The 13,534-nt window shown below is 37.4% G+C and overlaps 2 protein-coding genes across 4 annotated transcripts; both read right to left on the bottom strand.

Annotated features, from left to right (window-relative positions):
• Positions 1-701: 701 nt before the first annotated feature.
• On the bottom strand, positions 702-7,763 carry LOC18041268 (stromal 70 kDa heat shock-related protein, chloroplastic). 2 transcript variants are annotated; one of them, XM_024183278.1, is made up of 9 exons: positions 7,044-7,763; positions 5,960-6,212; positions 5,712-5,791; positions 5,450-5,592; positions 5,257-5,355; positions 4,874-5,063; positions 4,283-4,681; positions 3,507-3,810; positions 702-900 (listed from the first exon to the last, which is right to left on the bottom strand). In XM_024183278.1, exons 1-9 carry the CDS (start codon positions 7,623-7,625, stop codon positions 800-802), a joined length of 2,151 nt encoding a protein of 716 aa, XP_024039046.1. In that variant the 5' UTR covers positions 7,626-7,763; the 3' UTR covers positions 702-799. The 2 variants fall into 2 exon arrangements, with proteins under 2 accessions (XP_024039046.1, XP_006431615.2); XM_006431552.2 differs by lacking the exon at positions 702-900 and having other exon boundaries at positions 3,214-3,810; positions 7,044-7,762.
• An 862-nt stretch (positions 7,764-8,625) lies between these two features.
• Positions 8,626-13,299, bottom strand: LOC18041267 (phosphoribosylamine--glycine ligase, chloroplastic). Of its 2 annotated transcripts, XM_006431551.2 has the most exons (5): positions 12,642-13,299; positions 11,715-11,958; positions 10,841-11,214; positions 10,011-10,541; positions 8,626-9,227 (listed from the first exon to the last, which is right to left on the bottom strand). In XM_006431551.2, exons 2-5 carry the CDS (start codon positions 11,947-11,949, stop codon positions 8,811-8,813), a joined length of 1,557 nt encoding a protein of 518 aa, XP_006431614.1. In that variant the 5' UTR covers positions 11,950-11,958; positions 12,642-13,299; the 3' UTR covers positions 8,626-8,810. The 2 variants fall into 2 exon arrangements, with proteins under 2 accessions (XP_006431614.1, XP_024040362.1); XM_024184594.1 differs by lacking the exon at positions 12,642-13,299 and having other exon boundaries at positions 10,841-11,209; positions 11,715-11,794.
• Between the last annotated feature and the right edge of the window lie 235 nt (positions 13,300-13,534).

Raw genomic sequence — 13,534 nt, 5'->3', positions numbered from 1 at the left:
CGGAAGTGTTGTTTTTTAATCCACACTCACTAGCTGTAAACTATAAGCATTGGATGAGTGGTAAAACATTTATTACCAAATAAAGTTAAAAGCACCACAAACACTCACTTAGTAGACCTAATAGTTTACAGCTTTCTTATTCTTTTTGTTGACACATTTAAGATAGAAAAATGACAAAGGTTGAATGACGTTATATAAACGATATTACGAAATTAGTCACTTTGAAAGACTTTTACCTAAAAAACGGGGCTAAAGCTTAAAAAGAAAAAAAATGAATGGCAGATGAAATTTAATAGTTTATTGTAATTATAGATGACAAAATTAGCATCTTTATCCTCAAGCTCGAAGCATTAATTACAAACGCAATGGCTCAGGGCATTTTTAGGACATTTTTCAGTGCAATCACCTTTGCTTTGCGCTGAAAATTTCAATGATATTTGTAATGTGCAGTACTCTCTTCTCTATCCACTCAATCTCAGATCGTTACTTCATCCCCATAACAATAACAAATTCACACATACAACATTGAGATCCCAGCATTATTGACAACATATCACACATAAATATTCAAAATTAACTCTAAAATTCAACATAAAAACCATATTCTGCATTTAATAAATGAACTATTGTTGAAGTGCATTTCATACACAAGAAATAAAACTAGTTTCGTTTGCAAATGGGGGTTTCCTACCATCTGTAGCTGTCACCAATATCTTCTATATTTCTAAAAACAACGTTGTGTCCTTTGCCCATGCAACAAAAATGATACCAGGAATGGGAACAGAAAGCTGTAAGGTACTCATTTGCTGTCAGAAAAATCGGCATCAATAACATCACTATCAGGTCCCTTGTTGGACGAATCCGACGGCCCAGCTTCCGCACCGGGAGCAGGTCCAGCACCTGGTTGGTTGTATAGAGACTGGCCAAGCTGCATGACTTCTTGGTTAAGGGCGGCCATGGCGTCCTTCATCTTTTGAGTTGACTCTTCTGAAATGGAATCCTTCAGATCCTGAAGTTTCCCTTCAACCTTCTCCTTGACTGGTGCTGGAACTTTTTCTGCCAGCTCCTTCAGCTGTTTCTCTGTCTGATACACGAGGGAATCAGCTTGGTTCTTTGTGTCAATGGCATCCCTCCTTTCCTTGTCCTCCTTCGCGAACTTCTCAGCTTCTTTCACCATTCTCTCCACCTGCAGATTTTGATAGAGACATTAGTACAGCACAATTCGCTGAATGATATAGGTCCCAGCTTAAGAAAAAATTTCATTTACAAGACAATAATTGTAGCAATCATGCAACTTTTAAATTCATATGAGCAAGTTCCATTAAAACAGCCAACGGTCAAAACATATTGTAAGACTGGTCATAAATAATTCAGCCACAGAAAATTCTTACGGGGATGGGAATCTTTGGGGATTTTCCCTATTCGTGGAGGGTATGAGGACAATTTGATACCTAATTTCTTATTCGGGAAGGGAATGTGGATAATTTTTTACCCAGTTTTTTATTCGGAAAAGGGATGGGGATAAGGTGAAATCTCCATCCCGTACCCATTTCCCCATTTCCTCATATTAATTTTTAATTTTGGTTCTATTTTTTAGAATTATTAATAAATGAATAATGAAATTTAAATTATATTAAATATTAGTTTAAATAACAAATATCAAAATATTTATACAAATCTGTTATAAAAATTTCGAACCTACTTAACTAGTTGTAGTCCTGAATTACTATTCAACCAGACCTTATTCTAAATATCTTGGCCCAAAACTATTTCAGATAATGAGTCATATTGTTTAGATTTTTTTATTGTTTTAGATTTGAAACCTGATATCATCTCTCAATTTGTCACATTTCTTGAGGAAGAACAGGAGGAGTATGAGGTACAAGAGTAAACGCTTTTATTAAAAATATTAATTTTAGTATCTATACCCATTTCATTTATTTCATTATTGATATAAAACAATTTCTTTTTTTCATAAGATTATGAAGATTGACGAAGATAATTATTCTGATCATTTATATTTTGTAGTACGATTTTTGTAATGGATTAATGTTAGTGTAAGATATATTGTCAAACCTTACTTTTGTTTAAATTTTTATTTTAATATGATTAATCAAGTTCAAAATTTAAATATAAAACGTATTAGTTATTCGAGGTTTGTGGACCCCTCAGAAATCCCCTCTTATCATTCGGGGAGGGAACGGTGATCTCCTCAATCAATTCTAATGGAGATTGGGAGGGGACAGGAATATATGTAAAATATCGGGAATGAGTGTGGAGATGTCGATCCCCTCCCCTCCCCTCCCCTCTCCATTGCCATCCCTATTCCTTTTCCAATTGATGAACTTTTTATTAGGCATATGGTCGATCACCAATGTTCTATAAAAGCCATATCACACTTTCATTTCATAAAGATCTTTTTGATATATAGGTTTTACCTAATGGATCACAGATGCTGATATTATCATTTTATTAGTCATTTTTTACGAAATACAAACTTTATATTTCAAATTCAAAGCAGCATGTTGGAACGGAAGTGTTGTTTTTTAAGCCACACTCACTAGCTGTAAACTATAAGCATTGGATGAGTGGTAATACATTTATTACCAAATGAAAGTGTCTTGTGCTGGTTTGCTTTCAAAACAAAGTTAAAAGCACCACAAACACTCACTTAGTAGACCTAATAGTTTACAGCTTTCTTTTTCTTTTTGTTGACGCATTTAAGATAGAAAAATGACAGAGGTTGAATGACGTTATATAAACGATATCACGAAATTAGTCACTTTGAAAGACTTCTACGTGGCCTAAAGCTTGAAAAAGAAAAAAATGAATGGCAGATGAAATTTAGTAGTTTATTGTAATTATAGATGACAAAATTAGCATCTTTATCCTCAAGCTCGAAGCATTAATTGCAAACGCAACGGCAGTTGCCAGAAGCACACTTTTTCTCAGGGCATTTTTAGGACATTTTCCAGTGCAATCACCTTTGCTTTGCACTGAAAATTTCAATGATATTTTTAATGTGCAGTTCTCTGATTCTCTCTGTCCACTCAATCTCAGAAGTCAGATCGTTACTTCATCCCCATAACAATAACAAATTCACACATACAACATTGAGATCCCAGCATTATTGACAACATATCACACATTTTTTTTTTTTTTGAGAATGACAACATATCACACATAAATATTCAAAATTAACTCTAAAATTCATCATAAAAACCATATTCTGCATTTAATAAATGAACTATTGTTGAAGTGCGTTTTATACACAAGAAATAAAACTAGTTTCGTTTGCAAATGGGGGTTTCCTACCATCTGTAGCTGTCACCAATATCTTCTATATTTCTAAAAACAACGTTGTGTCCTTTGCCCATGCAACAAAAATGATACCAGGAATGGGAACAGAAAGCTGTAAGGTACTCATTTGCTGTCAGAAAAATCGGCATCAATAACATCACTATCAGGTCCCTTGTTGGACGAATCCGACGGCCCAGCTTCCGCACCGGGAGCAGGTCCAGCACCTGGTTGGTTGTATAGAGACTGGCCAAGCTGCATGACTTCTTGGTTAAGGGCGGCCATGGCGTCCTTCATCTTTTGAGTTGACTCTTCTGAAATGGAATCCTTCAGATCCTGAAGTTTTCCTTCAACCTTCTCCTTGACTGGTGCTGGAACTTTTTCTCCCAGCTCCTTCAGCTGTTTCTCTGTCTGATACACGAGGGAATCAGCTTGGTTCTTTGTGTCAATGGCATCCCTCCTTTCCTTGTCCTCCTTCGCGAACTTCTCAGCTTCTTTCACCATTCTCTCCACCTGCAGATTTTGATAGAGACATTAGTACAGCACAATTCGTTGAATGATATAGGTCCCATCTTAAGAAAAAATTTCATTTACAAGACAATAATTGTAGCAATCATGCAACTTTTAAATTCATATGAGCAAGTTCCATTAAAACAGCCAACGGTCAAACACATTGTAAGACTGGTCATAAATAATTCAGCCACAGAAAATGACTGGGTATCCTGTAGCTTCTGCCTTCTGACTTGAAACGCCGAAATGTACAAAGGCTGCAACATAATTGGCTCTTAACTACAAAGTAGTAATGGATGCAAGGTAAAGTAGAAAGAAAATAAACTTAGCACAAATATATTAAGCTGCGTTAACCACTCCTGAAAAAGCAACATAAATTCTGCAACAATTAACGATTTTATTGAAGGCACTGCAAGATGAAGAAAAATAGTAGTTTTAAACAAGCACCCAGTTAGCTAGAGTATATCAAACTGACCTCATCACTGGGCAAGGTACTAGCACCAGTAATGATGATGTCTTGTTTCTTCCCCGAGCCTTTGTCAACAGCAGTGACAGAGAGAATTCCATTGGCGTCGATGTCAAATTTGACCTCAATTTGGGGGACCCCACGTGGAGCTGGTGGGATACCATCTAGACGGAAGCTGCCCAGTGATTTGTTATCCCTAACAAACTCTCTTTCACCTTGAAGGACATTGATCTCAACACTTGTTTGTCCATCTCCAGCAGTGGAGAACACCTCTGATTTGGAGGTAGGAAGAGTTGTGTTTCTTGGGATGATCTTTGTCATAACACCACCGAGGGTTTCTAAACCAATAGATAGTGGTGTAACATCCAATAGGACAATGTCACTGACATCTCCAGCAAGAACACCTCCCTAAAGTCATAAAATATTTCATAAGACTATGTAACTAAATGGAGTAAGAAAAATAATCGACCACAAATTCAGCCGAAGATAGTTGTGAAATAATATCCACCACGAAATCAGGATTATAAAATTCCCCTTTACAAATTTAATGAACTCAAAAATGCACAGAGCAGAATATATTTTGGTAAGTATTGAACCTACCTGAACAGCAGCTCCTAAGGCAACCACTTCATCAGGATTAACAGTGACATTTGGATCCTTCCCAGTCATCTTTTTCACCAGCTCCTGAACAGCCGGAATACGGGTTGATCCACCAACAAGGATAACCTCATCTAGATCGTTGAATGAAAGTTTTGCATCCCTCAAGGCAGTTTCAACAGGTTTCTTTAGCCTATCAAGGCAAATCAAGTAGATGAGACTAAAAATGAAGCATTTAAAAAATGAAGCATTTAGGACCCCAATGGTTACACAGAAGAGGCCACGAGATAATAGAAACATCTACCGTTACAGCAAGGGCTCAAAAGCAAATATTCCGTTAAAACATGCACCGCCATGTTGAAAGAACTAGTGTAAAATAAGCTAACCTGTCAAGTAGATCAGAACACAATTCCTCAAACTTGGCCCTTGTAAGGGTAGTCTCGATATGCTTAGGCCCATCTGCAGTAGCAGTAATGAAAGGCAAGCTGGAAAAACAAAAAATTATTAGTACAACAAACAGCCAAGAGGATGATATGCACCTGAATAAAAAAAAGAGTTAAATAGATACAAATAACATACCTGATGTTTGCCTGAGTCAAAGATGACAGCTCCATTTTAGCTTTCTCAGCTGCTTCTGTTAGTCGCTGAAGAGCTTGTTTGTCATTCAAAAGAACGACACCTTCATCTCTTTTGAAGTTTTCAGCAAGCCAATCAACAACTCTCTTCATATAGCATATGATAATTGCATGTCCATTAATCACATAAGTAAATCCAAATTACTTTGCTCTTACACATAGGTACAAACAAAATTGAAGGCACTATATTATAAAGGTATTCCAACCTTATCAAAGTCGTCCCCACCCAAATGTGTATCTCCTGAAGTTGAAAGCACTTCAAACACTCCATCTCCAACCTCAAGCACTGGAATAGAAAGAAATAAGATATTTAAGAATGAACAGACCTTTCCATTCAAAATAATTTGATAGTCACCAAGATCAATTTCCAGCCGCATTACTTAAGCTGCAATTAAAATAAATTCCCTAAGATATCTGCAGAAGACAGAACAAAAATGAACTTCTGAAAGAGTACCTGAAACATCAAAAGTACCACCACCAAGGTCAAACACTAGGATGGTCTCATTGTTTTTCCTTTCAAATCCATAGGCAAGCGAGGCAGCGGTAGGCTCATTGATGATACGCAGAACTTCTAAGCCAGCTATACGACCAGCATCCTTTGTCGCTGTCCTCTGGGAATCATTGAAGTAAGCAGGCACTGTGACCACAGCTTTAGTTATTTTATCATTTAAGAACTTGGATGCATCATCCACAAGCTTTCTCAAGACCTGATATAGAAAAACAGAATAAATTAACCATCAGCAAGTACTCTACATATGTAAAATGAGTTAATACACCTAAAAGGAAGACAAATGCACGGTGCAATTTCAAGTTGACCAATTAGAATGAACTACTTCAATGTAATTCAAAAAAATAATAATAAAGAATAACTATATTTGTTTCTTTGAGCCTTAAGAAGTTCCTCGCAGGTTGCAGGTAAGTGCATCTTGCACATTGCAGAATAACAACATAGCAAGTACTATAAGATTATGCACAAGTGGGTTTACATGCATTATAACAATTTTCCTTGCGGAAGAAAATGCTGTCACAGAAATAAATATGAGAACAAACAAAAAATTTGAAAAAAAAAAAAAAGAGCTCATCAATCCCACCCAAAAACCCTAATTCATCCCCAAAAGAAAAATTAACTCCTATGCAACTATCAACTCTTTCTTTCTTTTCCTATTACATTCTAGAAACTAAAAAGCTCCAACCCACCCTGGAAAAAAAAAATTCAATTCAAACATTCTCATATCCAAAATCCACATCACATTATCCCAATGTAAAACAAAAATACCATCATGAGCCCAAATTCCAACTTCAACTACAGGTCTACACCCATAACAATAGGATACCAGTAAATTTTAGTATGTCAGTTACTGTTTCACTTCTGCTTAATTTTAAACGCATGGCTATGTGGTGAATAGCCACATGTCAGCAACATGACACAAATTCATCATTCCATCATAAGCCAAACAACGCAAAAATAAATAAATAAATAAATAAAATCGAAACTTTCAACAAACCCATTACACAAAAACTTCATAACACCCTTATACCTGAGCCGAAATCTCTTCAGCAGCAAACTGCTTACCGATAGCAGGGCAATCCAACTTCACATTCCCATTCTCATCTCTCACAACTCTATACGAAACTTGCTTCGATTCATCATCAACCTCCGACATCTTCCTCCCAATAAACCTCTTCACTGAAAAGAAGGTGTTCTCCGGGTTCACAACCGCCTGCCTCTTCGCAATTTGACCCACCAACCTATCCCCAATCTTCGTATACGCAACCACAGACGGCGTCGTCCGTTGCCCCTCGGCATTCGTCACTATCGTCGGCTTCCCCCCTTCCATCGCCGCCACCGCCGAATTCGTCGTCCCCAAATCAATCCCCACCACCTTCTCATTCACCACTCTCACCGGACCCACGTTACACCTTCTTCTAGTATTGTTTTTTTCATTGTTTAACTTCAAAAAAGCCGCGTTTGGGAGGCCAAAATGCGGTTTTCTGCCCAGTGCTTGGCCGAAAAAGGCGGTTCTCGGAGCGGATGATTGAAAACTAGCGGCTTTAATCCTTCTTGAAGACAAAGGAATGTTACCCAGAGAGTGAATTTGGGTTGTTGAAAACGTCGCCATGTTTGTGATTGTGGGTCTGTGAAAATGTTGACTTTCTTTTGGTGGAGAAGATAAGGGTTTGTATTTGGTGGGCGTTGGAGTGGGTGAAGAGAAATTGGAAACCCCTAGGGTTTTATGTACTGCAAGAGAAATCAATTATTGTATATTTCAAATACAATTCTTTTTTTTTTTTTTACTATTATTCAATTAAAATTTTTTTAAATTTATTTTTTAACTGGATATGTTAAATATAAATTTAAAATAATGTGTTCGTGTCATTTCATTTTGATTGAATTTTTTCCTTTTCAAAATTATTAATTAGAGTATATAAATTAATTATTTTAAAAGGATGCATTTGGTTGAGGGATAAAATGTTTGGGATGGAATTATTTAAAAAAAAAATTCATTCCCATCTCATGTTTAGTGAAAACAAAATTTGGCCAACATAATAAAAATCTCAATTTAAAAATAAGAGAGCTATGGGTTTGAATTCCACTCATATGGGTGGGATGATTCATTACCATTTGATAAAATATAATAAAAGAAATTGTGATTAACTTATATTTTAATAAGATAAATATATAAAAAAATTGTATCTCATGGAAAATTTTTATCGTGAATATAAAAACAAGTCATGTATTTAGTCTAGAGTAAACATGTCATCTAAATGATAAATTTATAAACAATAAATCATTCATTATTTACTCCATAATAAATATCGTAGAACATGTCCTTTATCTTGAATATAAAAATAACAAGTCATCTATTATGTAACACACAAAAGGGCACATAATTTAAACTATCTCTTATAAGTTAATTCAAAGAGTCAAGTCTCATATGTTACACACAAAAAGGCACATGGCAAGGCAATAAGCCAGTGAAACAACAGGTTTAAGGGTCTAAAATTCGGAGTCATAGCTGAACCAATTACAGCTTGTGGGTATACAATTCGCACAACCGTAATTCTCTTAGTATTGCATTATTAAGAAATTGCTGCACATCTTTGTTTGATTCATGTCAGTTAGAATACACTTTCGTTTGATTGATGTCAGTTAGAATAAACAATGAAGACTCCTTGGGTAACAAGGCTGAGAACCTCATCGACTGCATTTTCCTTTGGTACATGATTCGGTAATACATGATCCATCTCAAACGTTAGAAACGGATAAAAAAAAAGTGCTAATTTCTGGGATCTGGACGTTAGTTTTACTCTCTTGTAGCAAATTGCTTTTGAGGAAGTGCTCTCCATCCAATATCTCGCCGGTAGAACCCTCCTGGCCAGTTGATTTCCTCCACTGCTAGGTAAGCTCTATCTCGTGCCTCTTCAACATCTTTTCCCTTTGCAGTAACCCCAAGAACACGGCCACCAGTGGCAATGAAGTTGCCATCCGCGTCAAGTGCTGTCCCTGCATGAAATATCTTTACAGAAGGAGCAACTTGTTCTGCTTCTTCGAGGTTCTGGATCACAGATCCTTTCTCATAGGATCCGGGGTAACCTTTGCTCGCCATTACTACAACCATGGCAGATCCTGGGGACCAGTTCAGTGTTACCCCAGTTAACTCTCCTCTGCAAGCGGCAAGTAGAACTTCTGCCAGATCAGACTCCAACCTCACCATCAAAACCTGTGTATCATTATTAATGGGACAAGGCACAGGTTAAGGCAAAACCAATGTCAGTGTTTAACAAAATTATACAAGCTGCTACGCAAGTAAAATTTGCAGCCAGCAGTAGCCTAAATCTTAGTTTGAGCATCAACAAACAATCATGTACATGCACCAAAAAGATGGCCACAACCGCATTTTGGCATGATTACTTCATAAATCATATAAAATAGATAATACTATTATTCTAATTACAGGGCTATGATTTAAGTAGGACATACAAAAGCTACATGCACGAACCTATATCATGCCGCTTTTAATAAGAAAACAGTGTAAAGCAAGTCCATTTCGTTGAGCCTCAACTGACAAAGCAGATGTTTTTCCAAAGGTAAAGAAGAGTCCGACTCATATTTTTCGGGCAACTACAAGTGCAATAACAAATTCAAGCATATCAACATCTTTTGTACGTCTAAAAGTTAATCCCTTTCCATTTCACAAACTCTCCCCTCACTACCGTGTGTGAACATTGACATACTCCATATACTTTCACAACCTTAATCTAATATGAATAAACATCAAGACATGGCACACTAGTGAATAGTCCCTTGGGATGGAATTTCATTCACACTGATAATCAGGACAAGTTTGATTTAAATCTGGGTGGGTAACAAAATAAAAAAAAAATTAAGAAAAAAGATCTGCCTTGTGGTAGAACCAATTCTTCGAACAAACATTCCTTGAACCAATATTTAAGATTAAGCTGGATCACATGAGACAATTATGCCAAGAAGATTTTCAACTCACCTGACACTCTGGATCTCCAAATCGTACGTTGTACTCAATTAGCTTAGGTAAGCCAGACTTCTTCTCAATCATGAGACCAGCATATAGGACCCCAACAAACTTGCATCCCTCAGCTGACATTCCTTTCACTGTGGGGAGAATTATAGACTCCATGACCACAGACTGAAGTTCTTTCGTTAAGACAGGTGCTGGAGAGTAAGCCCCCATCCCACCAGTGTTGGGCCCAGTATCACCATCACCAACTCGTTTATGATCCTGAGCAGACTCTAGAGGTATGGCATTCTCTCCATCGACAAGGGCAAAAAAGGATGCTTCTTCTCCTTCAAGAAATTCTTCAATAATGACACGACACCCGGCAGAACCAAAAGCATTTTTCAGTAGCATTGAATCAACAGCTTCATATGCCTCCTCCAACGTCATAGCAACAATAACTCCTTTTCCAGCAGCCAATCCATCTGCTTTGACAACAATAGGTGCCCCTTCCTCTTGAATATACTGCTTTGCAGCATTTGGGTCCGTAAATGTTTTATACTGCAGCAAAAAATCAAAACATCAGCTGAGTGTTTCTTTTGCACAGGAATGAGAAAGTTAAGAGACCAAGGACCTTAAAATATTAGTTGACCAGGAAAAAAAGGAGGCCAAAAAAAAAAAGGCAAAACAATGATTTTCCTGCCAAATAATAGTTCAACTTTTTCATAAAAGTTAAAAGGAAAAAGAAACCAATAGAATAAGAAATGGCAACATCATTATTGAATCAGCAGTGATCATGGTCATTTCCCTGGTCTGGTAAAATCAAACTTCTAATTGAGATCAAAGCCAGAAGCAAAAACCTTAGCAGTAGGAATCCCATATTTGTCACACAAATTCTTCATAAAGTTTTTAGAGCCTTCCAAAGCAGCAGCTTCTGAAGATGGGCCAAAAGTAGGGATTCCAGCTTTCACTAGTTTGTTGGCAAGACCTGAAACCAGAGGAGCCTCTGGTCCAACAACAACTAGTCCCACACTCCATTTGCGACAGAAAGATATCACAGCATCGCCGTCCAAAACGTCTAGGTCCGGGATACAAGTAGCATCACCTGAGTTGGATATCCCCGCATTACCAGGCGCACAAAATACAGCATCACATGAGTGAGATCTCTTCAAAGCATAGCAAAGTGCATGTTCCCTTCCCCCTCCACCAATGACCAACACTACCACCCTCTGCCCTGCACCAATAGCAAACTAGAAAGGCTTAATTTATCAACAAATTAAAAAAAAATCATTCATAATTCTGTTTTTTCCTTCAATCGATGCATAAACAAAATTGTTAAATTGAAGTAACACTTCCACATTACAATCTTATCACTATAATTACAAAATTCAATGCTTTCAGTATTCTTCCATGCTTCGCCATAGAAATTGAAACAGATCAATTAATTATGGCATTAGACCAACACGAGAACTAGCAAATACCATAATCCTAGCAACTGAAATATCAAAAACTATTTGTACAGCCTGCATATAATCTCTTTCCCAATATTTTCACACTGATAAAAATTGACATTTTTATCAATAAAACATTATACTACACAAAAACAATGACCCATCTGACAAGATAACATTAGAACCAAAATAAACAAAACCCATAAATTAAACCCCCCCCCCCCCCCCCCCCCCCCCCCCCCGTGGTGGGAAAAAAAAGATTCTCATTAATTAACTTACTTACCGGCATTGGTGGGTGCATTAACTGAAACGGACGGCTGTGATTTCTGGGCAAGGCACTTGAAAGTGCTAAACAATGAACTTTTACTACCCTGGGGATTAAAACTGATGCTGAAATTGGGTCCCACAGAGAATCTAAGATTATTTGATGAAGCAAATGGCTTCGGAAACTGAAAGCACTTGCTGCTGCTGCTGCAAAGCTTCACACAAGGAGAAAGACAGTAGCTTGTGCAAGCCATATTGTGAAACTGTTTTGGAACAAAATGGGTCTGAGATTAGAATAAATTTCAGTTTTGTTCACACTCTAAGAGGTGGGCAGAATACAGCTCGGTTCGGTCCAGTTCTGGAATCAAAATCAAACTGAATTTAGAACCGAACCGAACCAAATTTTAAGAAATCAATTTTGAAATCAGTTCGGTGAAATATAACTAAATCATATCCAGTGCATATGATTTGATTCTAAGAAAATAATAAACTAAAATCACATCCTGAACATAGGATTTGATTCTAAGACTTCTTGTACCATCCAAAAGACTTAACCCATTGAACTAACTTTAGAATGAAAATAGGCGACTCCAAAACCATATGGAAAAGGAGCTCGCTGTTAGCTACTAGGTTTACGACTAAATGGCATTTCTAAAAGAAATATTCTCCAAAACATTTCCAACAAATGTATCTAATTATGCATTTTGAAAAAAAAAAAAAGAATTATCGAATATTCTCAGTCCCTGGAAAAATCATTTTGAAAACAAATACTTCAAGACAGACAGACAACGCAAGAACATCTATAACAATGTCCCATCAAAGCACTTTTTACAATGTCAAAAGTACTTCTAAACAAAGCCTTCATAGTTTGAAAAAACAGACCATAAATTTGTCAAATCTAACAAATGCTACGATCATTGAACTCAACTGACAACTCAGTACTCACCTTCACCGGCCGCGACAGCAGCGACGGAGAGAGGCTGCAAGAGCTGGCGATATGAATGAGGTGACGACTGCCGAGCCGCGGCTGGCGAAGATGAGACAGTAGACGAGCGGCGGTTGACAGTGGTGGATGCTTGAACCGTGAGTGTCGAATGAGTAACAAGCGGCGGCTGGCGAAGATGACGGCAGGAGACGAGCGGCAGCGGTCGTGACGGCTTGAATAGTTAGTAATGGGTGGTTGATGCTTCAGCGGCGGCCGGCAAAGATGACTGCAGGAGACGAGCGGTGGCAGATGGTGGTGACGACGCCTGAATCGTGTTTGGTGAGAGTGAGACCGTGAGTCCGCGACGTGAGTGTGAAAGTCTGAGATAGATTGCCGCGGATCTAGGGTTTGGAAGTGGATTGGAAATTAGGAATTGAATTTGATTTCTGATTTTATATTTTAAATTAAACAATATTTTTTAAAGAAACGGTCGGTTTGGCTGTCCGTTCGGTTCAGTTCGGTTAAAAAAACACCGCCTGCATACCCTCTATCACCCTCTTTATCAGGAACAGGAAGAGAGACTCAGAACAGAAGACATGTTTTTGTAAAAAATATTATTTAATTTAAAGAGAGAAGGTTACGGTTTGGTTTTCCAGAACCGAACCGAAAAACCGATCGATTCGGTTCAGTTTAATTAAAAAATGTTATTCAATTTAAAATAAAGAGAACATGGATTTGCTCGCAGGGTTTAAGGCAAAGGGAGCATGGATTTGTTCATAGGGTTTAAGGTTTTCAGTTTCTTATTTTAAACCTCTTTCAAAGAGGGACAAATTTCGTTTGTTTAATAACATTTGGACCCCTACAATTTTGATAAATCACAGTGAATGGCACAGTTTAAATTATTTTTAATTATT

The sequence above is a fragment of the Citrus clementina genome, unplaced genomic scaffold, assembly GCF_000493195.1.
Source record: "Citrus clementina cultivar Clemenules unplaced genomic scaffold, Citrus_clementina_v1.0 scaffold_5, whole genome shotgun sequence".
NCBI classification, from domain to species: Eukaryota; Viridiplantae; Streptophyta; class Magnoliopsida; order Sapindales; family Rutaceae; genus Citrus; species Citrus x clementina.
The sequence above is the reverse complement of the archived record's forward strand: the minus strand, read 5'-3'. Positions and strand labels throughout refer to the sequence as shown.